This window comes from Ursus maritimus, unplaced genomic scaffold, assembly GCF_017311325.1.
Source record: "Ursus maritimus isolate PB19 unplaced genomic scaffold, ASM1731132v1 scaffold_22, whole genome shotgun sequence".
NCBI lineage: Eukaryota > Metazoa > Chordata > Mammalia > Carnivora > Ursidae > Ursus > Ursus maritimus.
The window spans coordinates 41,808,095-41,833,298 of record NW_024424675.1 but is presented as its reverse complement, the minus strand read 5'-3'; the positions used below and the strand labels follow the sequence as shown (position 1 = coordinate 41,833,298).

At 45.7% G+C, this 25,204-nt stretch overlaps 1 protein-coding gene across 1 annotated transcript in view; it reads right to left on the bottom strand.

The window, feature by feature from the left end:
- The window catches only part of CASS4 (Cas scaffold protein family member 4), a 32,271-nt gene extending 13,631 nt beyond the window's left edge, over positions 1–18,640 (bottom strand). Inside the window, exon 1 of the mRNA XM_008699481.2 lies at positions 18,104–18,640. Coding sequence (XP_008697703.2) covers positions 18,104–18,139 — 36 coding nt within the window. The 5' untranslated portion in view covers positions 18,140–18,640. The remainder of the gene's footprint in view (positions 1–18,103) is intronic.
- Between the last annotated feature and the right edge of the window lie 6,564 nt (positions 18,641–25,204).

The window sequence follows — 25,204 nt, the reverse complement described above, 5'->3', positions numbered from 1 at the left end:
GGAGGAGAAAGAATTCATTGTTATCGCTGTTGCCAACAACCCCCCACCAATGCCACTGGCTCAGAAACACTAGAGGGCATTCATACATTTCCTTGACCCCACAGGCTCTTGTCCCTACTCTTTGCCTGATTTCTTCCTACCCACCCTTGGGGTCTCTGGTGATATGTCATGTCCTCAGCGCAGGCTAACTTGTCGATCTCCTGAATGTGCTCTGGGGGCACTGTTTTCATTTGTGATGACCGTGAGCTGCGGGGGACACGGCAGCAGCGCACAGAGTTGAATTGAAATCCCGGCTCTGCAACTTCTTAGCTGTGAGCCTTTGAGCAAATTAGCTACTGTCTCTGGGCCTCAGTTTCCTCATCTGTCAAATGGCACTAACGATAATATCTGCCGCAGGGGTAAGAATGAAAAGGGCTGTTACGCACGTAAAGCTCACTGAACAGTGCCTGGCATTTAGTAGGTGCTCAATAAAGGTTGGCTGTTACTGTCCTAATGATCATTGTGCTCTTTGTCGGGTTGTTATTTTTCTCCTGAATTGGATTCTAAGTTCTATGACTGCTGGGACCATATCTCACTTATTTGCTGCTCTGTCACCAACATCAAACACAAATTCAGGCGCCTGAGACACGCTCAGTTGATGTTCATTAATGGGGAAGTGATGAAGCAGAGACGGGGAGTTAGTGACGAGTCTATGGTCACGCAGCCAGGATCAAAAAGCAGTCAGGGGCCCCCCGGGGGGCTCAGGCGGTGAAGCATCTGCCTTCAGCTCAGGTCATCATCCTGGGGTCCTGGGATTGAGCCCTGTGTCGGGCTCTGCACTCAGCAGGGAGTCTGCTTGTCCCTGTCCCTCTGCTTCTCCCCCTGCTCGTGCCCATTCTCTCTCTCTCAAATAAATAAGTAAAATCTTTAAAAACAAAACAAAACAAAATCCAGTTGGTCTCCCTAATTCTCAGATTCATGCTTTTTCTGTGAGCCACACGGTCCTCAAAGGAAAATCACCCCGTCTCAGGCCAGCAACAGGTAAGCTTCCTTCTTATGTGGATTTTTTGCTGTAATTAAATGAAGGCAGTTTGTTTCTGTGGGTTTTAACGTGACCCCCTGTTACTACATCAATGCACACTTATCACAGAAAAATGAGGAAATACGGAAAAGCAAAAAGAAGTGAAAATTACTCATAATCCCACCACTCAGAGGTAACTTTTCAGACCACTTTGGTATTTATCCTTCCAGTTGCTCTTTTCTTTCTTGGACTAAATTTAATTATACTTTTTATACTCATTAGCTCTAAGTACATACAGTTTATAAATAAAACAACGCAAAAGTGACCAGCCATTCCATTACATCTGTTAAGAAGTGTTGCTTTTTATTTATTTTTTGCATAAAGTTTTTCTGTTACAAAAATGGAACGAATGTCCAACTGCTAGAAAGTATCATTTTAAACACACAGCGAGGTCTCTATGCGTTAGAGACACACTGGTGCATGTATATCTGAGAAGCATAAGTAGAGTCAGATCCCTCATGCAGACACTGACAATCCCACAAAAAATCTACTGCAGTTGTGGTCCTAGGAGATCATGAATGTATTCTGTACATGGAACTTTCAGGACAGAGAGAGTACAAGATAATGATAAGCAAATAGAAGAAAACAGAAATGCCTGCCACTGACAATCCCTGTCACTCCTTTGGTTCGTGACCTCTTGGATCTTGTGCACATTCGTTCATATATCTGCCCGGACTCAGTTGTATTTTAAAAACCTCATGGGATCATGTGCTACATACAGTTTTACAATCTGCTTTTTTTTTCATTTAATAATAGGTTATGAACATTTTTCCATGTCTATGAACAGCTTTCTTCACTCAGTATCCTTTTAAATCATGGTGCCGGTGAGGATGCTTGTCCTTCCTGGTTCTGGGACATTTTAGCTAATTCCAATTTTTAGCTATTACAAACAGTGCTAAGATGACCGTTTTTATCATTAAATATCTGCAACTCTCCTTATTTATTTCCACAGAGAAATGTCCAGGTGGGTGAAATCCTTAGGGCTCCCCTTCCGTCATCGCCCTCAGGCATGGTTGACCCACGTACACTTCCGTCCACTCTGAACGAGACTGCCCATTTCCTCGCACCCCATGACCCTTGGCATGAGCTCTTGGTCGGATGGTGCATTTGTTTTAAAATCTTTGTCATGGAGGGGGGCGCCTGGGTGGCGCAGTCGTTAAGCGTCTGCCTTCGGCTCAGGGCGTGATCCCGGTGTTATGGGATCGAGCCCCACATCAGGCTCCTCTGCTATGAGCCTGCTTCTCCCTCTCCCACTCCCCCTGCTTGTGTTCCCTCTCTCGCTGGCTGTCTCTATCTCTTCAAATAAATTTAAAAAAAATCTTAAAAATCTTTGTCATGGAAACTTGAGATTTTTTAAAACACATTCTTGGAAAATAACTCATTTTTAAGAAGAAGAAACATGGCCCTGAGTGTTAGAGGCGTGTGTGTTCTGAAGGACAATCTTGCCTGTGGGTATCTCCTCTCCCAGCCCCGGTGAACCAGCAACCCTCCCCTGAGAGGAACGGCACAAATCTCACTGCTTGGAGGCGGACTGAGTGTATGGGGTTACACCGAAAAGCAGAGAGCCCAGCTAGAGCTAATAAACACCGATTGCCTTCTGGGTGGGAGGGACTCCACGAAGTGTCCCCTTGGCCACCTGTATATTCCTTCACAAGGGCAGCCAACCTTGGCTGAATGTTCGCAAGCTGCGCCACTGATCCCTGTGCCTGAGTTCGGGGATACCAATTTTGATCATGTGATGGTCCACTCTGTGAGCTTTCCACGGCGCCTCCGTAGCCCATACTCTGCCCAAACCTTCGGGGCCCTGAGAGATTCCGCTCCTGCCTACATCTCCAGGCTCGTGGTATCACTTCCTCATCAGCCCCACAGGAGCACCACCCTTTGTGGGGGCCTGAGTCCTTCACACAGGCTGTTCCCTCTATCCGAGAGCCGGCAGCTGTGTGCCTAGTCAGACCCCCTCATCTTTCCAGACTCCTCTTAGATGTCCCTTCTTTGCAAAAGGATTCCTTGACACCCAGACTCCTTCAGACTACACTAGTTCTCCCCATTTTTTTGCTCAATGCTTTTCCATGTCAGGGCTGAGGACATTCACATACAATTCATTGAGTAAGTGATGGTCGTCTATTTGGTGTCTATGTCCGGGCTAGAGCTCTGGCTCTAGAAGAGGACGCCTTCCTTGCTCTAACTGTATGCCCAGCTTCCGGCACACAGCAGGTGCTCATTGGCTGCATTTTTAGTTAATGGGTGGATAAAGCTGAGTAATGTAATGGTCTTGTGTTCAAGTCATTGGGAGATAAATGGACACACAGCACCGAGATGAGAGCCCCTGTTTCTTTCTAGAGTCGGGTGAAAAGGAGGCTCTCGGAGACTCTCTGTCCATCTCATTAGTTGGCCTTTGGTGACAATGACCACCAACATGTCCAAAAGATGGGCCGCAAGACCTGGCTAGTCTACGCATTCAGAAACTGTGCCGTGAATGTGGTGTGAGTATGTTTCCAGCTTGGGGAATCCAGCAGGGATGAAGCATTTAGAGGGAACAGAGTTTTAGAATCTTATAAAGAGTACCAATTAAAGGCCAGGATTTAGTGACGTTCCATGTTATTTAGTAGATTTTTTTTCTAGTTAAAAATAATCTCTGTCTAGTAAGAAAAGAAACTGAAAGGCTATGGTTTATAACTTTGTCAGACTTTAAGCAGATTTATAACTAGCCCTGCAATCCTCTCTTAATAATCCTTTATTAAATTGCCTAGGACTGCCTAGATTCCTAAACGCTCTTTGACCCAGTTTGAACATCTTACTGGTTCTCTCATTAACTAATCCGTTTAATAAAATCTTTGACATGAGTTTATTTTATGTTTGCTTGCGGGTCATGATTTTACCTTGAAGAACATTACACTTCAACTGTCCACACTGGTGAGAAAACAAAAACACAGTCTCCAACCAATCACCACAACTTCATGAAATACGCCTGACACAGCCATAAAAGAAAACGCTGACGATCTGAGCTGTGCTTGCCTTTGCCTAGAAATAAGATCACGTGTGCGTCCAGACAGAGCAGTTGCTGTAGCATGGCAGCTGCTCGGAAACGTCTAGGTTGCCATCAGCTCCGTCGGTGCACTCGTCTATGGCGAGCGGCAGCGACTGTTTTCGAGAGAACAGGGGGCTCGTACGATCAGCCACTCCACTGGGCACCCACAGCTGTCCAAGACGGACAGCCCCAGTCTTATTACTCTGTGCTTCCAGCCTGCAGCCTGCAGTCCAGCACGTCGACCTTACAGGCTGCAAACTGCCAGCAAAGGGAAAGCCTATGCCTGTTGCTATCACTTAATTCCCTTCGTTCTAATTGGCGGGGATGTCTCTGGATGCCTCATGCAATCAGTCGGTGTCTCAAGAGTTTTAATAACAAAGCCCATCAAAGTTTCTGTTCCAAAAGAAGAACTTAACACAAGTGAGGCATCTTGGGGCTCTTCACCTAGAAAACAGAGGACCACATTGAATGAGGCCCTATTTTGTGTTGGGGGCGATCCGGTCATTATATGACTTAACTCTCAGAAGCCTCAGAGGTGGGTTTTCTTATCCTCATTTTGCAGAGGAAGAGACTGAGGGTCAGAGAGGTCAAATGACTCATCTCAGGTCACTTGGATTCTAACTGCACTCCTCACATCCATTATTGCACCATTCACTCCCCTTACAATCCATTCTCCAGACATTTATACACCTAAGTATTTATATCCACCAATCAGATCGTGTTGATTTATTTAAAAACCTCCAATGGCTTAGAAATACACTTAGAACAAAACCAAATTCCCTGCCTGGTCGCCATGCGGGCCCACCAGTTTGTTAATTTTCCTTCCATCACATTGTTCTCTCCCTTTCCCCAGATGCACTAAGCTTGCTTCCACCTCAGGACCTTTGCCCTTGCTTAGACCACTCTTCCGCCAGATCTTTGCATGACTGGCTCCTCCTTCCAACCTCAGCTCAAAGGTCAGCTCCTGCCGAGGCTGTCCCTGCACGAAAGTCCCTTCTTGCAGAGGTGTCCCTGACCACGTAAGGCTAGTCTCCTCCTCTGCGTCCTCACAGGACTGAGATGTTGAGCCTCTAGGCACGCTGACGAGAGAAGCCAGACGTATTTGGGCCGATGGGCGGTGTGGGGAGGAGAAACAGCAGCAGCAAACACTCAGCATGCACCCATGTTCCTGGCACCGCGCTAAGCTCTTCACAGATAACACTTGGAAGCAGCAGCCAGCCCACCACGAGAAAACCTAACAACAATTGCAATGCTCTCTGAGGCCACTCACAAGGTATTTTTTAAAAATAGGGTGTTAATTTAGAAATGGCTGTGTAGATATTGAAGAGATGAAGGAAGACATATGTTTATGTTTTTGTCCCCTGTGGGCACACTGGCAGTTAGATTCTGTGAGCAGTGAAAGAAATATTCCTGGGGCGCCTGGCTGCCTCAGTCAGTTAAGCATCTGCATTCAGCTTAGGTCATGATCTCAGGGTCCTGGGATCGAGCCCCACATCAGGCTCCTGGCTCAGTGGCGAGTCTGCTTCTCCCACTCCCTCTGACCTCTCTTGCTTTCACTCTCTCTCAAATAAATAAAAATCTTAAAAAAAAAAGAAAGAAATATTCCTAACTAATTTCCAAAAAGGACATTTCCCTCAAATGCCCATCTTCATACAACAGCTGGAAGAAGGGAAAGGAAAATGAATATGCATTTGGAAGAAAGAAACAAAGACAAAGTAAGATTCTCTGGAGAGACCTTCACACAACCACCAGATGCAATGTGTTCATCTATGTTGAATCAGCAATGAGCTATGGGAGTAATTAGCTGCAACTGGAGAAATCTGGGATGTTGTTCGTTCATTCATTCATTCATTCATTCACGAAATTGTATCGAGCGTCTACTATATACCCAGTGCTCTGCTGGAGGTACAGCCGTGAACAACACAGTTCCAGATCTCATGCCAATCTCCGTTCCAGTGCAGGAGACAAACTCCAATCAGATATTCACAGGAAGCAATATAGGGTTTCTACCTCTCTTCCGGACGATGCAGGAAAATATAGGAAGTTATGAGGAATATGGGTGTAGTGAGTGCGTGGCCGTGGAAATTGCGCTCTGGGGGTGAGTAGGAGTTAGTCAGCTCAAGAGTGGGGGAGAGATCATCCAGACAGAGGAAGAGAAATGTTTGAGGGCTGGGGGGAGTGATGGAGGGAGTGTGTGTGTGTCTGTGTGTGTGTGTGTGTGTGTGAAGTGGGTGGTGACTGGAGGAACTGAAAGATGACCAGGCTGGTTGGAGAGAAGTAAACAAAGGATCTGGAGCTTGATTCTGTTTCAGCTGCTGTTTATATCTGGTTGCTGGGTGAAAGGGATTGGAGGGAGTGTCAATGCCAGCTCGTCAAAGCCAGCTCCAGGTGGGAGATGAGGGTTTGGATTTAGGATAGCCCAACGCCAGAGGTGGTGAAGGATCGCATGTGATCTTTAAGGCGAGTCTTGAAAGAAGGACAGGATTATGATTACCAGAGAAGGGAGGAAGGACGCAGTATGGACCAGGGAGAGGAAGAAGCAGAGAGAGAAAATTGGTTCTCGTACTTTCCGTCTTCTGCAGTGGCACAGAGAGCCAGCGCACAGCTACAGCTCTAAGCAGAACCAGGTGGAACGAGCCCTCAGAGACACCACCTGCTGAAGCTTCAATTCTGCGCGTCTTCATTCATCACCCTGTAGACCAGAAGGGTGGGCACAGCTCCTTGGAAACTCTGCAAGACCCCTGCTTGCCTTTCGGTTTTACTTTCCATTTTTCTTTTCTTTACTTCACTTGAAAGAGCAAAGCTGCAGAAACTCAGAGCGTTAGAGCAGGACAGGGACCCTGGATGCTGTCTTCCGGGTTCGCCTCATTAGAGAGCTTTGTGTGCCTGAGACCAGGAGAAGTTACGTGACCTGCCTAAGGTCACACAGCAGCAGGCAGCAGGGAGGGGATTCAAACTCGAGTCTGATTCCAAAGTCTGCTTTGCCGGCTTGAGGCACAGCCCCTCCAAATCCAAGTCAACCTTCTGCTCTGGTCTGCTAACGTCTAAACGCATGTACTTTTAGAAGAAGCTGCTTTAAAGTCATCCATAGTCAGGAGCAGGGAACTCACGTGATTATAGGAGCTGGGCAGAAAGTATATTGAGGCAGGCCAGATGTAAGACATTTGGGAGTGCTGGAGACTGTGGCACGCTCACACAGATTTTAAAATATAAGTTCTCAGGCCAAGGGAAGTGCGGTGCTGCTGAGTCCAGCCCACAGCTGGGGTCTTAGAAGCCCCAGGCTGTTCTCCTTTGCAATCCCAAAGTCAATGGGCAGGAGGCTAGAGCATTTCTACTCAGTGCAGGGCGCCTCTGAACAGATGAATCTGCTTTGAAGTGCCCGCCCTGTTATGTTTATGGCCAAGATTGTATGCCAGGTGCTCACAACTTGAGACTCTCTCTACCCTTTCCTGCTTGCTTCTCTCTTCCCCTTCACAGTTGACACAAGTGCTATCCCAACTCCCTGTACTCTTGTATTTCTAAAATTAAAAAGTTAGTAGCCAGGGGGATAGAAGAGACCCTGAGATGATTTTCCTTCTAAGTAGCCAGAATATCATCATTTCCTTTGGAATGTAAATCGTACCACAAGGTCTCCAGCTCATGGCAGGAAATAGTAAATAAGTAAGTGCCCCAAACAAGAGAAAAGAGATGGTGTATGTGGCCAGAACCATGAGCAGCAAGTGATGGCTGGACCTCCTTTCTTACACCGTCACAGAACCTCATCGCTGACACAATGGGCATCTGTCTTCTACTGAGTTCCTACTTTGAAAAATGTCCATGTTTAGCATTTCAGCTTCTTTCTCATAGATTCCGTGACTTGTTTCCAAGAATTCTTAGTTTTAGGAGAAGGTGGCAGAATTGTTCATACTTCCCCTCTGAGGACCATGAGAGATACATAAACCACAATTTTTTTTAAAGCATACACTGTAAATATTTGAAAGCCTTTGACTTAAGGCAAGTATGAATCTCTGACATTCATAAAGGCTTGCTCTGGATGTAGGAGCTTTGACTTCGAGATCAGTGAAAGCTTCTCTTACAGATCTTTATGGGGCAGCTGAACCCAGACTCAGAACATCAGGAGTGGACACAGAGCAGAGAAAGCCCTTTGATCGTCGTTAAGGATGACAGTCTCCCCTCGAACACACTGGAAGAATTCACTGGAAGTAGCTCATGCTGTGTAAACACACAGATAGGCTTGGAAAGATCAAAGCAGAGAGAATGGTGCTATAGGTTGGCTTGCACATATTTATTTTCCTTTTTCAAAGCATATTAGGTTTAAAAATAAAGTTTCCAAGAGCACAAGCAAAATCCCCTCACCACCTCCATTTTCTCACCCACATTCTCCAAAAAGGGAAGAAAGACAGGGGAAGAGGGACAACCCTGAGGAAGAGACAAAGTATCTACATGACACTTGTTTTGTGAGAGGTTTTGATGGGTGACAACATTCTGTGAGGTAAGATGACAGGGTGGACATGTTTTTAGGGAGTCATGGCAGAGACGGTCTGGAAAGGCTTCCCGGTTCGCACACTCCACATAACAACACAGCCTTCTTACACATGCTGTGTTAGCTAGTACTAACTTCCTGTAACTAATCAAAGAGGAAAAGCTCCCCTTCGATCTTTTGGCTACACACTGAGTCAGGCGTCACGTTACTTTCGTCGTTTACTATTTAGCCAATGCCCCGTGCGTGAGGATAGCTCACAGTCTTTCAACTTCTGTGCCAGGCACTGTAGTAACTCGCCAAGATGATCTCCCTGGTATTTACAATTCCATGAAGCAGTTACTGTGACTAATACTCTGTTTGAGAGAGGAGACAACTAAGGCACAGAGAGGGTGGTTAAGTAGCTTAAGGATGCACAGAGAGCAAGGCACAGAACCAAGAACGGAACGCAGGCAGGTTTGACCCTGGAGGCTGCCCTTTTGGCTCACAGATCACAGTGCTTGGCACAGACTTCACCACAAGATGGTATGTGTGTCTTGACAGACAAGCGAATGACAAAGTGTGCCTCCGAGAGAGGGACGGTAAGCTGATAAATACATTTTAACTCAGGTGTGTATGTTGCGTGGTCATTTATCAGAATTAGATCCTGCCCTAAGAATTCAGGACATAGCTTACATGTAATAACTGGTAAATAATGATCCATTTTTATAACGGAATACCATACAGCCATTAAAAAGATGGAAACGGAGCAATCTTCAAAATATAGTATGAATTTTTTAAAAAATCAGGATTACAAACTGTGTGTACAGTAGGTCCTTGTGAGTATAGCATCTTTCTGGACAATGACGTAAGTTTTTGGTTGGGGCTTTCCCTCTGGCCAGGGGGACCAGAGCCCTGGAAACTACAGACATTTGGGATTAAAGGAAAACATGCTTTCAGTCCATGCTCATTGGTATAGTTAGAATTTTGTAAACCATGGTTTTTATGTTTTAGTTTTAAAAAAGGATTTGGTTCTATTGGAAGAAAATGGCTTTCCATGGGTAAACTTGAGCGACTGGTTGTCATTAATCACTCCCGTCCATTCTACCCTGATTGGATAGAAGGAACCTTGCCTCGAAGTCAACTTCATCTCAGCTGAAAGCATGTATCCACACAAAGTCATACCACCAACAGCGAAAACGAGGACGAGCTGTTGCAAGACACCAGAGCTGGCGTTGCGTGCCTGTAACATGGGGGAGGGCGGCGAGAACGACCTGCTGCTGCTTCCCCCCCACCCCCGGGGCTGTATTCTGAGGTCTCCTCTTCCTTTTCTCCCCCCAGCCCCACCACCCCATTTCCTGTCTTCCATTTGTCCCTCCTTCCTTCTTCCCTCCTCTTGAAGAATCTCCCTTGGAAGATTGTTCAAGAAAGAAGCTGCTACCGTCACTTCTGTTTTCCCTCACGGATTTCAATAGCTTTCCAGAGCAACACTTCCACTGACAAGTGCAATTCCACAAGCTATAGGGAACTAAGCGTCACGGCAGATCGCAAAATGGTATATTTCATAAGCAGAACTCGCCCTGCGACTTGCAACCGTATTCAATTACACCCCTTTCATGTGTCGTGCCTAATGTGGTGAGAGAGCCTGAGACGGTTCTGCTTCAAGACTCTGCATTTTAGTCTCGGAAATATTTAGGCTTTTTTTTTTTTTCTTAATGAGGTGACAGCTAAGTAGTTTCTTGCATCATCCTACGACATAAAGAAGAGTTGTTTCTCTTGGAGCTGGCTTTTGGAGACTTAGCAAAGTGGCTAAAGGAGAGTCGCGGAGGGAAAGCTGCTGTTGTCTGCCAGAGAGGCTGGGGAAATCAGCGAGCTTCGGCCCCAGCAAGCCCCTCTGAAAAAGTGGACGAGTTCTCCAGTGAAAGGCCCCAGAATGTGGAGAAAGTGACCCGAAGTCACTTTCAGTGAGACACCGAAATGACGTCCCCCCAATTACCTTTATGTTTAGAGTAACACGTAAGCTTTAAAAAAAAAATTACCCGAGTAGAATACAACTTTTTAAACAAAATAAAAATTCTCTCTTTTCGGGTTCAAAGCCCAAAATGGGCCATAGAGCAACTTTCAGTTACTTCCACTGGTGTGATATTTATTTAAGGAATATCATTATCTGCTCCCTTAACTTAGGGGAAAAATTTGAGATAACAAGTAATGGACCCCTTTCCATGGTGAATTTAGAGTCCCAAACAGTTTGAATAGTTGCAAGAAACGGATGCCAGCAGAGAGAAACTCCGATACTCACACTTACCTTCATCTTGATCCTTCAAAGAAAGTATTTTTAGAGGTGATTACTCCATATCCTGGAAAACACGGCAGAAATCGCTTGGGGAGGGCAGTTCTTCGGTGACAGTTTGTGCTGGAATGCTGGGAGGTGTGGGTCTGAAACACTTGTGTGTGAACAGTGTCCTCTTCCTGCAGCTGTTCTCGCCAGCAGATCTGGGCTGAACCCAACAGCCCTGGGAAAGGATGGGGCCGGCCACACCATGCGTTCCCTCCATCTGTCCCCTGCTCCCCTCCCCCCCAGCCATCTGGGTGCAAACAGCCATTGTGGTGGGAATAACCCTGGTGAACTTGGAAATGAGAAGCTCTATGAGAGAAACAGAACAACTGAAGTAAAAGAGTGATTCCTTGTCTTCCTAACACCTATCAAAATGCTCCTGGATGATGGCGTCGTCTATGAAAAAGCACAAACTTGAAGTGATTTCTCCACGGTACCATCGACCTCTGGATCCCTCCAGCTTTGAATTCTTCCTGATGGTTCAGATGAAAAAGCCCCTCATCACAGGACTTCCGTAGCTCCAGAACGTCTTGCCCACTGATGAGACTTTGAGGAAGTGATTGGTCAGAAAAAAATTCCAAAGCCGCCCAATGGAAGTGAAGTATTTTCTTCCCTGAGGCCTGAATACTGTGGTTTTCCAATAGGTTTGGGTCTTGACCAGATCCATTTGTTTGAATCTACTTCCCTTTTTCATGGGAACCTTGCTAGAATGCACTTTTAGTGCTTCAATGATTTGCAATTATATATTAAGCACCTACTGTATGTCTGACAACATGTGCTGGGGGGAGCAAGCAGCCCCAGGTCCCCTTGGTCTGGCCTCAGGATTGAAATGATGCAATGAGAAACCAGGCCTTCTAGTAATTGATTTTTTAAGATATGGCCCAAGATGGGTCCCTGTTATACCAAACTGTGTCCTTTGGGCCTCAGGGTCCTGGAGATCCAGCGGATCTATTCCTCACCATCCCCCTCCACCACCTCCACGTCCACTCCTGGCCAGCCATGTCCCTGGCTTATTGATTAAGATACCTCGTTTGGAAAAAAGAGAAGTTGGAAGCAACTTCTGAAAGTGGTTGAGGTTCAGCTCTTGCTCGTGAGAAGCTTGTGGAGGGAGGAGGGCGAGTAACTGGGAGTGTCTCGGGGGCTCCATAGGTAGGTTCTTTCCCTTCTTAGCTTCCTTGTCTCTCTTCCTTCTTTCTCTTTTTTTTGAAAGGAAAAGAAGAGGGAAGGCAGGGGGGATACGAGAAGGTGTTCTGTCCACCTCTGACGAGGAGGACACTTTGTCTAAGACTGTGCTTCTTCAACCCGTGTGTCTATTAATGGCTTCCCATCACAGCCATGTGTCGTCGCTCCATTTTTTTACTTAAAGTAAAATGTTAAATGAGGCCAATTAAAAACAACTCCCTTAAGCAACATTACCTATAAAATTACGTTTGATGAGCTAGGTTTCATTTTTTTCTAATGCACATGAGAATACATAACTGACGTTAGGAAAATGTTCTATCCATGTCCCGCATCTAAGATCATCTTGTTTGCCAGCAGTCAAGGTCCCTGCAGTGTGTGATTTTTTTCCATCTGATTGATCAGGAAAAATTCAAAGTTGGCCCAAGCTGTTTCACGGATCACAGAAAAATAATGGAAATTTCATGCCTGCTCACCGAATTCTCCATCCCCCAGGGTCATTTTTAGGGGTGTTAGGAAAGCAAGGAGCCACCCTGTTATTTAAGCTCTTGGTCTCCCCCTCTGTGGGTGTGAATTTATTCCAGTCCCTGGGCTTGTAACAGGTATGGAGCAAAAGCTGTTTCTTGATTCTAAGGAGAAGTAACACTTTAAAGAAAAAGAACAAAACTATACATTCAGTAACTTCTAAGCTCACGGAGACATTCTCTCTGGAGTGAGTGGCCACACGGGGAGCCCAGACATGCCCGTGGATCACTTTTCAGTGGTTCCGTGTTTTCCCTTGAGGGGTTTGCAGAGACAGCAAAGCCTTCGTGCGGAAGCCTGAGATGATATCCCAGGGGCAGGACACATTGCCTTCTTGGCATTAACTCTGTTCCCATGGTGTGGACACAGGCGTCCTCCTCCATTCTGATCTACAAATGGCTTATGAGCAGTGCAGTTGGACATGGTTCCTAAAATATTTATTTCCCCTTTTTGCAACTCATGTTGGAGTATCCAAATATCACTTCTCCCCGCCTCCCACCTCTGTCCTTTGAAGTTATTTCCCCTCCAGGCACTTGTCATTTCCTCCCTTAGTCATCCCAGTACCAAAATGACCACGTTCTGTTTCTAGGCCAGCTTCCCCATTCAATGATCATGCAGGCCACTTTTCTTCGAATAGTCTGGTAACTGTGGGGGTCCCGAGGGTGTTTGGTTTAGCCCCCCCCTTTTTAATAGTGTGCTCTCTAGCCAATAAAATGTTAGGAGAATTAAAGTTATTAAACAAGGGTGATCATATAATGTGATGGACTTTTTATTAACTAAAACGACAGTTTATTATACTCAGAAAGGGGCCGAGACACTTTTGTCCTTTGTGGCGTTTAGAATAGTGCATGGCACAGGGCAGGCACTCGATATTTGTTGAATGAATGAAAGCTATATTGTCTGGAAATAAGGTTGGTAGAAAACAAACATTGGTTTCGGAAAAAAAGGGGTGTGTAGCACGTGTAGTTCAATGAAAACTATTTATACCTTTATTTACTATTCTTTCTGTTCACATCCTCTGACGGTTTCAAATGTCAAAAGTTTTTTCCAAAAGGCAGGGCAAGCAATTTTTGTCTGTGTCCATTGAGAACAGCATGGCGGCTTCCAAAATGGAAAGGGCGGCCACCCGCCTTTGTCTCTTGACTCAGGCCCCAGCTTCTGCTCTTCTTGGCCAACAGTCCACTTGTTGCATAGCAGCCTGAGTGATGTCTTAGAAACATAAATCAGACCATGTCATCTCCTGCTTTAAATAGGCCAGTGGCTTCCTTTGCAGCTGGAATGCACCTCAAAGTTCTTTTCAGGACCAAAAAGGTCCTACGTGAACAGGACCCTGCTTCCCCCTCCGATCTCATTTCTGCCCACTCTCTCTCCTTGTCCTTCTGTCCCAACAACGCTGGCCTTTTTACGGATCCTCCACCATGGGGAATTCATCCCTGCCGCAGGGCCTTTGCCTTTGCTGTCCCCTCTGCCTGGAATGCTTCTGCCATCATTCAGGGCTCCAGAGAGGCCCTTCCTGTCCATCACCTCCATCAGATCACCTTGTTTTAGTTTCTTCATGGCCGTTATCAGCAGCTGGAATCATTCTGTCCGGTCACTCATCTACTGACTTTCTGACCCCACCAGAACATCAGCTCCGTGTTGATCATGCGAACCCCGGGATCCAATAATTACCCGCTGACTGGTGTGTATAGCCAAACGATGCACGGTGAATCCTGTTCTCACGCTGGCTGTTGTATCTGGGCTGTTTTGCCTTGTGAGGCAGGTGAAGGATGGAGCTGCTGGACAAGCTCACAGGGAGGCCGCAGGTCCTTCTGACCTTGACTTCAGCTGCAAAGCTCAGATCTAAGGCAACATCTGACCATGGGAGCAGGAAGGGGGCTAGTTCTCGAGAGTCTAGGCTGAGTGGGTCCAGCTGGGGCCAGATAAGGCTTAGGGAGCTTAGAGTCAGGGCCGGCCTCGGTTCCCAGGTGTCTGACAACTAGGAAGTACTGTTTCTGACCTTGTGGCAGGGCAGGGCTATGTCGCAAGTTTCCATCTGCACTCTCTGTGACCTCCCATTTATTCACACACACACACACACACACACACTCAAAGCGTTTATTGGGCACCTACTATGGGCGGGCACTGCTGTAGGCACTGGAGATGTAGCACTGAAGAAAAACGCCCAGCTCTGTCCCTTGTAGAGCTGGTGCTCCAGAGGGAAGACAGATGATGAACAAAGGGAGAAACAATTGGGAAAGATGATTTCAGATGTTGATAAAGGAAGAGGAGGCGGAAGATGAGAATGACCAGGGAGGGTGCCGGTGGGAAGAGAGACTTGGATGGGGTGGGCCAGAGAGGGGTCAAGCAAGTGAGCGAGTGTGGAAGATGCTTGTGGGGAGGCCCCAATGGGATCCAGCCCCCAAATGGAACATCCCAAGGCAGGGGAAGGGGAGGCAGTGAGGTGGGGGGTCTGGCAGGAGGGGGTCAGGCTGGCCTTGTGACCATCGTAAGTTCTCTGCACACGTTCCCACTTGCCATTCCTCAACAAAGACTGAGTTACAATGTCTTGCTTCCCATCTCAGAGGTCCTAAAGGCACAAGGAGAGCCCGCAACTTCTCCCCACCCACAAATGACATCCCCAGTGCTCTTGCCCGGAGTACAGAAACAAGCTCCATCTGGCAAGCCGCAGACCCATCGCCGTTGGGTCTATCAGTGTCTAGACCAGCCCTGGGAATGTTGGCGATTTTAATTCTCCATCTTTACTGTGACCCTCCTTGAGGGGCTCAAGGACCACTCCACCCAGAATTGGGATGGAAGAGGGCTAAAGGATATTTGCTCTTTACTTGAGGCTGAATCCGAAACGTTAAGGCCATCTAAGAACATTTAAATGTGCGTAACACATAAATATTACTTTGAGCAGTTCTCTGGACATCCACCCTTCAGTAACAGGGGAAAGACACTTGTTTGAAAACTCCTTTCAGAAAACCAGGTGAGCACACAGCCATATTGACAGAAGAGGGAAAGTATAGGCCATAGAGAAAATACTGTGCGAAAGCAGGTTTAAGTTTTTGTTTTGTTTTTTTTTTAAGATTTTATTCATTCAACAGAGATAGAGACAGCCAGCGAGAGAGGGAACGCAAGCAGGGGGAGTGGGAGAGGAAGAAGCAGGCTCATAGCGGAGGAGCCTGATGTGGGGCTCGATCCCACAACGCCGGGATCATGCCCTGAGCCGAAGGCAGACGCTAAACCGCTGTGCCACCCAGGCGCCCCCGAAAGCAGGTTTAAAATAGAATCAAATTTCAGAAATTTTCAGAAAGTGAAGGAGAACAAATACCATGCTTACTTGACTCTGTAATTCTCCTTCAAGTCCAGTGAGACCAACATGTCTGTGCCCAAAGATGTCAATTTCACTATCACCTCTAATGGTGTGCCCTCAGGGGCGCACATGTGCGGGCACACGCACACACTCAGAAGTGAATACAATTTGTAACACATGGGACTCCATCACTAAAGTACACGCAGACTCTATTGTCATAAATAAGGCACTTTGGAAACTACCTGAGATCCAAAACAAGGGTTTACATATAATAAAATCACTTCTGCACCCTGTCTTTGAGACCTAACTTTCCAGCATTTCTTGAATGGAGTTGAACATGGAGCCATCCAGCTACAGTCCAGTAAGCCAATGAAGGACGTGTTAAATGGACCATGTTGCCACACATGACGAGCTTCTCCCTCTGTTGCACATATACGGCTCCCAGCGTTTCCTCGCACTTCTATCATCATATTGATTTTCCAATTTCTCTTGGTTTTATACAAGAATTAGGGAAAACCTAATGAAAGTCAGACAACTACACAAAGGCTGCTGGGCACAAAGGTCAAGACTCTACTGACACAGAACTGTTGGGTGACAAGCAGCAGCACCAGGGGACAGCGTGATGCCCTGGCACTGGTCACCACCCACTGTCCGCAGGCCACCTTCAGGGTATGAGAGGTGTTTTGGGGTCCCCTGATGAACATGAGGGTGCTTCAAAGCCAAATGCACCGAAGCTGAGAACCACTTACATGGTATGACCCCTGACTGCATTGTATCACCAGCTAATAAAAAGCAATTAATTAATAATAATCAAGGAGATCAATTGTGCGAAAATAAGTGGGACTCTAATATATATTGTTAATCTGGTGAGAAGCTCAACAGTTGTAGTTAGTGCTTCTATTTGTAGAAAGCTTTTAAAAAAGTATATTATATCGTATGTGCATTGACAGTTTTGTAGGGGTCCTAGCAAACCCTGAGCGGAGGTTGCCTCTGGGCGAGGCGTTGAAGACGTGAGTTCTTGCCCCAGTACTGCCGTGATGTGGACTGAGTATTAGAAGGACATTATTAATTCAACGTTAAATTTTCTTGCCTGCGATCAGATTGGAGTTGTGTAGAAGAATGTCCTTGTTTTTAGGAGACACATTATTGAGGTGAAGTGTCATTTAGGGGGGAAAGGTCATTATGCCAACAATTTGTTTTCAAATGGTTTAACAACAGTAATAGCAAAGTGTGTGCACACGTGGGTCTAAATATACACAAATAGATGCAGACAGATGTGACAAAGTGCCAGGAATTAGTGAATCTAGGTAAAGGGTATGCAGGGATTTACCGAATTATTTTTTCCCCCCAGTTTTCCAATGGTTTAAAATTTTTTTAAAGAAAATAGTTGGGTATAAAATTCTCCGGTAGCTTAGATATTTATACGCAATCCATATAAAAGAGGCTGTCATAGGTTACTCGGCCATACATTCCACTAGTGACATCCATTGTTATTATTTTAATACTAAGTAACATATATGTAATTCATATAAACAAGCTTCCCCTTTAGTAACTGTTTCATTTTTTCCTGTTCTACTTTAGATTTTTAAAAGGTATAGCAAGATCATCCTTGAGTTTCATTTTCCTTGTGTCCCAGCTGTTTTTCCTTTAAAGCAGCCATTACAACTTTCTAAATAGCGAATCTTTTTTGAGTCATGACACAGACTTGAGCCCCACTCACACCTATCAGTACAAAAGTTCCCGGGAAGTAGTGTGCGGAATGCACCCTGTGGACTCAGCACGGGAGGCAGAAGCCAGATCTAGACTCTGCTCTTGGGAAGGAACACAGAATCAACCAGGACACTTGGGAGTCACACCAAGGGTCTACAGGGTCCCGAGAGAAGGGTGGTCAACACGGGCTGAGGCTGAGACTCACATCTTGCTCGAAAAGTGTGTCAGAAGGCAAATGAACACAAAGGGATGGACGGGTTGTGTTATCAACCCCATAAACTGGCTTCTGCTGGAAGTCATTTTCATCCTTCTCTGAATCGGACTGGCAGGCGCTTTGAGTACATACCTCTTCCACACTTAGACTCATGTTAAACTTTTCCTTCTCAAACTCACATGTTACTAGTATTCGCCTCTCGACTCCATTAGAAACTTGGAACGAAAATCGGTCACTGTCCTTAACTATAACAGGTTGTTTTGCCCCCCCTGCCCATCCAAACAGCCCCGACACTCACCTTGGGCGCACCATCCATGATGCCGGCTCCTTTCATCTTGGTGTGAAACAGCTCCCGTGAGCTCTCCGGCTAATATCTCCGGCTTCAGCAGAGGATTATGCAATGTCACTGCATGCCTCTGGCCGGTTCTCAGAAACTGAATTCTATGGAGCTATCTGACAACACGGGAAATTGCCAAAACGATTCTCCCAGCAGGCAGACTTTCTGGAAAGCACGATAAGAGTAAAATAAAGGGGCTGATGGAGAGGAGACAGAAATCCAGGCCACCCTCACTCCTTGATGCCCGGCATCTCACTTGGTCTGTAAGTAGAGATTGTCACACATTTGCTATGTGAAACCACAAAAGAAGAAAAAAAAAAAAACGCTCTTCTGCTTTATAGGGTGAAGTTCCTACTTTGAATGCTTGGTGTATGGACACTCAGCATTCGTGTCCCCATAAACTCTGTGAACAACTTCCACCAGACAGACCGAGCTCGTTCTCCTGATTAGAGCCCGCTAGGCCAAATTTGTGATCGTGGTCAGCCTCTCTTCCTTCCTGCTTCCCAAACTTGCCCCGCATCCAGCCGGGAGAAAATAAGTCAAGGGGAATGCCCTAAAGGACCTAGTCCCCACTCATCTCTCCTCCGATGCACACTGCTCCTCGCTCTGACCCCATGCCTACCTTCTGGTCTTTGCTCCAAAACGTCATGATGAACATTTTCCGAGTGCTGACTCTGTACCAGCGCTCTGCTGAGCACTTTTCAGAACAATTAAATTATCTCTTAAATCTCACCCACCCACCATCTGAACTTGAAAGCACAGCACTAGCTCACTGCAGTTCGGCATTGCTTGCTAAGTCTTTTTACTTTCTCGAAATTCAGCCTAAGCATTCAGAGAGGACGTACAGGGAAGAAGACTCCTTGCGAGGCACGTTCACAGTTTTATTTCATTTAAACAGACTGGTACCCACTCTTCCGAGCCTGGCTCAGGTTACCTCTCCAACCGGTGATCTCTCCCTGCTGCTACCTCCCTACACTTCTAGCACTCTCTGTCTGGTCTGCCAGCTATCCAACTCTGTGTAGTCAGTCCTTGCAAGTCTGAGCACCAGGAAGGATTTACTGACGGAAAGAGCTGACTGATTTCTGGCTGAGACAATTCGTGTTTTAAATCGTTATCATTGTTGGGAGTTAACTTCCGGGGCCAAGTAATTGACGTGTCGCAGATGGGAGCAGATAAACCGGCAGGCAACAATGACCCCACAGAATGAACACAAGCTGACTGAACAACAAATTGAGAGTGGCGATCCATAGAGAGGACGACAGAGATGGGAGAATGGGGAGTAATTTAGGGAAGGCTTCGTGAGGAAGGCAAGATATGAGAAGCAGGGGCAGATCTGTATAAAGGCAGAGCTTGTTTCTAGCTGCAGCACCATGAATGTGCAAAAAAAAAAAAAGATGGAATGAGCAAGTTCCATTTAAGGGAACCAAGCAGATTCAGTTGGAAGAGCAATGAGTCATAAGGGCTGAGGTTATGAATGACAGCCTGGGCTAGCAGAAGGATTCTATCCTATTCGTCTTTACGGATAGGACAAATCATTAAAGTGATACTCCTGCAAGGCATATAACTCGTAATACGTATAAGACAAAGGCCTCTACGGAATGACAGGTGATACCCACGCCGTTGATTGTGCAGCTGGACATTTTTCGGGGCTGTGCCTCTTCGCTCCTGCTTTCTTCTGGCCCTAACCTGCATCTCTGTGTTGGTGGGCGTGGTCGTCCCGGATCTCAGATGAGGAAGATGCAGGCAATGCTGAGCTAAGGCCGAGGTTCACGTTTCCAGGGTGGGAATCTATTAACCTCAATTTGATGCTTCCATGTATGTTTAGATATAACTATGTCATGATTTTGTTTTTGAAAGTCTTTATCTCTCAGATGTACATACTTATATATTTACAGATAAAGATCTGAGATTTGCTTTGAAGTAATTCAACGGGGAAAGTGGCTGGAGGTGTAGGTAAAAGAAGATTAGTTCTGAGTAGCCGGCTGGGGAGTCCGAGCGATGGCTACATGGAAATTCGTTATACTGTACTGTTTTTTTTTTTTTTTAAGATTTTCTTTATTTATTTGACAGAGAGACAGCCAGCGAGAGAGGGAACACAAGCAGGGGGAGTGGGAGAGGAAGAAGCAGGCTCCCAGCAGAGGAGCCTGATGTGGGGCTCAATCCCAGAACGCCAGGATCACGCCCTGAGCCAAAGGCAGATGCTTAACGACTGCGCCACCCAGGCGCCCCATCATTTTACTGTACTGTTGACATTGAATTAAAAAACAGCAGCTTTATTAAGATAGAATTCACATACCACAAAATTTATCCTGTTAAAGAGCACAATTCAGTGTTTTGTTTTGTTTTGTTTGTTTAGTGTATGCAGAGTCGTGCAACCATCAGCACTATCTAATTTGAGAATATTTCATCACCCTAGAAAGAAGCCCATACCCATTAGTGGTCACTCCTCCTCCCGCTGTTGGGCCCCAGCCCCTGGCAAACATTGTTTTTATTGTATAAGGGACCTTTGCATATATTTGAAAAGAGGTAAAAAGGATGGACAAACTTGCTCAAGGTCACACAGTGATGGGACAGAGGCAGAATCCAGACCCGAGCCTCTCAGAAAAAAGCTAGACTTCATGCCAGATCCATTCTGGATGGTTCCCACCATCTTGGCAAACTCCTGACAGTGATTCTTCCCAATACTGAAGGGCTGACCCTGGAGTTCCCGATACAGGTTAGAATGCTGTAATTTGAGTGTCTTTTTATACATTTACTTATTATTTTTTTTTTAGGAGAAACAAATTAAAAAACAGAATGAAGGCACAAAAGCCACAGATTTGGTGCCAAAAAGAAACAGACCCACTCTTACACGGATACCCAGTGTTGTATTTTGTGAATGTGGGGCTTAGCTTTCAGTCTGCTATTTGGCCCTGTCATTTTTCTGAATGAAAGCCCTTAGACATTTTGCTGCAATCCATTCGTATTTACTTCTTTAGGCAAATGTGTCCTTCTGTGCACAAATATTGCAAGAGTTTGCTATTCCAGGAAATTGGGTGGCTTTCGTAATATCCTACTGACTGAAGGTTGAAACAGCTCGAGTTCAAGGGAACCAAGTCCGAGACTCTAATGAGGTAATTTTCCCCCTTCTCTTGACAAACGCTACTGGGAACAGTATTTAGGATGAATTTTCTCTTCAAAGCCTGGGGCATCTGACCACTTCACTGCTATAGCCCCTAATAAATGCACAGGAAGGTAGATTGCTTTTGTATATGGGACTGTTTTTTGGTATGCTTTATCCTGTTTTCACGTGCGCTTTTAGCTACCAAGTTTCTTGAGGGGTAGTCTTTGAACGCTGGGCACTCAATGCCTGAGTTTTTAAGTGCCGCTGGACACCAGGTGAAGAAGGCCAAAGCGTTAAAGGCTTAGCAGGAGGGCGCCTGGGTGGCTCAGCGGTGAAGTATCTGCCTTCGCTCAGGTCATGATCCCAGGGACCTGGCATCGAGTCCCACATCAGCCTCCCTGCTCAGCGGGGAGCCTGCTCCTTCCTCTCCTGCTCCTCCTGCTCTTGTTCTTTCTCTCTCTGTGAAATTAATAAATAAAATCTTTAAAAAAAAATAAAGGCTTAGCGGGAGATGTCCAACTGCATGGCTTTAAAATCATCTAATAATCTGGCAGCTTTTAACCTCAAGAAGATAACTCAAATACAGCTGTTTAGTGAAAGCAGAATTTCATAAATTGTCAACAAATTCACCGAAATTCCCTAATGCATGGGTACAAACAGGGAGGACTGGGATTCTAATTGTCAGTGATGACTCTGTTTAATAGCCTGAATTTTGATGCTAAGGTGGAGAGGGAAAAGAAAGCCAGACTTGAGAAACGGGATGCAAAAAAAATGCTGTGGGCATCAAGGGCCCCAAAAGCTGGAGGAGAGGGGCTGAGTGTTAATAGGAGCACAAGAAAACCCCGGGGCAGAACATGGGGTCATAGGCAAGGGGTCGCTGTCCGGTGAGCAGCCAGACTGTGAAGAGTAAATTGGCCGAATGGTGAGTGGGAAAGCGGCTTCACAGATGAGAACGCCCACCAAGGGAGTCGGAAGGCGAAGAAAAGCTCCAGAAAAAGGCCAAAAGCCTGAGGAATGAAAGCTATAGAAATGTGAACTATTGGGACGCCTGGGTGGCTCCGTCGGTTAGGCGTCTGCTTTCGGCTCAGGTCATGATCCCTGGGTCCTGGGATCGAGTCCCATGTCAGGCTCTCTGCTCACTGGGGAGTCTGCTTCTTCCTCCTTCCCTCTTTCTCTCAAATAAATAAATAAATAAATCGTAAAAGAAAAAAAAAGTCAACTATTTTCTTTTTTTTTTTTTTTTGAAGATTTTTATTTATTTATTTGACAAAGAGAGACAGCCAGCGAGAGAAGGAACACAAGCAGGGGGAGGGGGAGAGGAAGAAGCAGGCTCCCAGCGGAAGAGCCTGACGTGGGGCTCGATCCCAGAACGCCGGGATCACGCCCTGAGCCGAAGGCAGACGCTTAACGCCTGCGCCACCCAGGCGCCCCTGTCAACTATTTTCTAAAGGGTTTCTGCTGTTGTTCAAATCCCCTTGGTCCCTTTTTTAAGTCTCTTGGTCCTCGGTCCTGTTTCAGCTTGTCATGCTCGATGCACTCACACATCGTACGTCTGATTAATTCCAAGTCTTCAAGTCTGACTCTGGTGTCTAGTCTCTAGTGCTTCTCATCATGGGGGCGGTTTCCTTACATACTTGACCGTGAACCCATGACTCTCAGAGCTGGCTCTGGGAGAACTGGGCTGGGGGAAAGACGTGTTCTTCCTTCACCCGCGCCGGCTTCTGTCAGGCGTTCTCGGGAGTTGCTTTAGACTCTCAGCTCACTTTTCTCCACGCCACACAAGTAGTGCGAGTTGTTTGTTCCCAGCTTACACGGACGAATAGCTTGTAGGTGGGAGTGTCAGAGAAGACCCTTCCCACAAACCCGAGCCAGCACCACGTCAGGCGGCTCTCCTCTTTCCTGGAGGCAGGGTTTTTGTCAAGTTTACCCCTTCCGGGAATGGGGCACCTTCTGGGTTCTGGGGTTTCTTTCTAGGTCTGGACCAAAGCTCCCACCATGTGAAGTCAGAGCTCAGAAACCATTAGGCTCCAGGGGACTGACAAATGTCCTCCGTGCAACTGGCCACCCCATAGCTCCTGATTGTCTGGATTCCTGCTTTCTGGTTGTTTGTATCTCTCAGGAATTCCCGGAGAATTTCTTGCTAGCTCAGCTATTTAGAGATTAGAAATAAAAATAAATTCTATCCAGGTGTGTACTGAAAGGGCTCTCAGAGCATCTGGTCCCCCGTATTTTCAGAAACAGAAGTCTCCCCCTCCCCCAAAGCTGTTTCTAGCATGCTGCGTTAAAACAAAAAAAGCGCGTCACTGATTGAGTACATGTTGGGGATGACTTTGATTAAGCTTTTTAATCACAGTAAAGGAAGCTGTGGCACTGAAGAGAAGTGGCTTGCTTTACTACGTAACAAGTTAGTAACAGCTGAGACGCCTCCCCCACCCCACAACATCGCCCTTCCAAAGGGAAACCACAGTCTAAGGTAAAAGGTTGGTTTCTCTAATCATCAAAAGAAATGGAATTATACTTTAGTTTTAGGAAAGGCACATAGCTAAAGGAGATTCGGCTATAAAAATCTGACTTCTAGAACAAAACACTAAAGAAACAGTATGAAAAGTACCAAAGTCGTAATTGCTGTTTGAGAAGACATGTTTAAATATAAAAACATTCAAAGCAAGGTCCAAAAACAACAAAACAAAACAAAACAAAAACTAGCTTTAAATTATCATTATATACAAAAAGTTTATTTTAGAAATCACATATCTTTAAAAAATAACATAGAAGTTATAAGTTCTTATCCTGACTTATTATTCACTGTTTGAAAGCCAGGGTGTCACGTGGTACAGTTAATGACATGCTGATGTCAAGTCCATGGAATATTCCTGGCATTTATACCAGTTCAAAATATGTGATTTTTTTTTTTAAAGGTTTTATTTGAGACAGAGATAGCGACAGAGATAGCGAGAGAGAGGAGGAGTGGGAGGAGAGGATAGAGGCAGGCTCCCCCAAGCAGGGAGCCATGGGACTCGATACCAGGACCCCGGGATCATAACCTGAGCCCATAACCTGAGTGCTTCACCAACTGAGCCACCCAGGTGCCCCTTAATGTGATTTTTAAAAGAAAAAAAAAAAAGTCTGTTTTGGAAACACACAAAAGTATCTTGATCTTATAGGTAGGAGTCCTGAAACTACAGCTCCACTGCTGAGATTATTCCAGGAACTGGAAAGAGTAGGCATCATTATTTAAATTCATGAACAGTTAAAAAGACCCAGCAGACCTGACATCAGGAATGCAATGGGGTCACTCTAGTGCATGTGCTGGAGCAGAAGGACGCAGAAATGTTCAATCTCTGCTGTGGCTTCATAGGGCTGAAAGCAAAAGAAGCAGCAGAAAAAGAAGCGAGGAGTTTGGGTTGCTAATTTTTTATGGAACCGGTTACTCTTGTTCCTATTCAGTAGGTTTCTTCTAATCTTACAAAAGCAGCACCCACAGATGGCCAAGTTCAAAAGCTGGAGAATCAGGACACAAAATAAAAATAAATCCAAACTCACTAGAGACCATAAAATACAGCTCTTTGGAAATCTGAACTAAAACTCTGATTTAACACGTTAAGAATGCCTAAAATAGTTTCATAGATCGAAGAGTTGATATGATCCTTAAGGAGGACGACTAATGCAGAATTTTTATGCAGTAACCCTCAGATTTCAAAGTTCCTATAACATAAAACACTTACTTTAACTTTAATCTATCTAGTATTTTTATTGAATGACCCTAGATTCTACTTTTAGGTACTCCTACCCAGATCATGAGGTATTTGTATTTGGGGATAAATATAAACCAAAGTCTATCTTTCAGATCGGAGGTTAGGGTTCCCTGACCTAGCTTGAGGTGAATCCAGAGAAATAGTATCACTTTCTAAAAAGTTTCGAGAAAAAGAAAACCCCTATCGGTTGGTTAATTGCGAAAA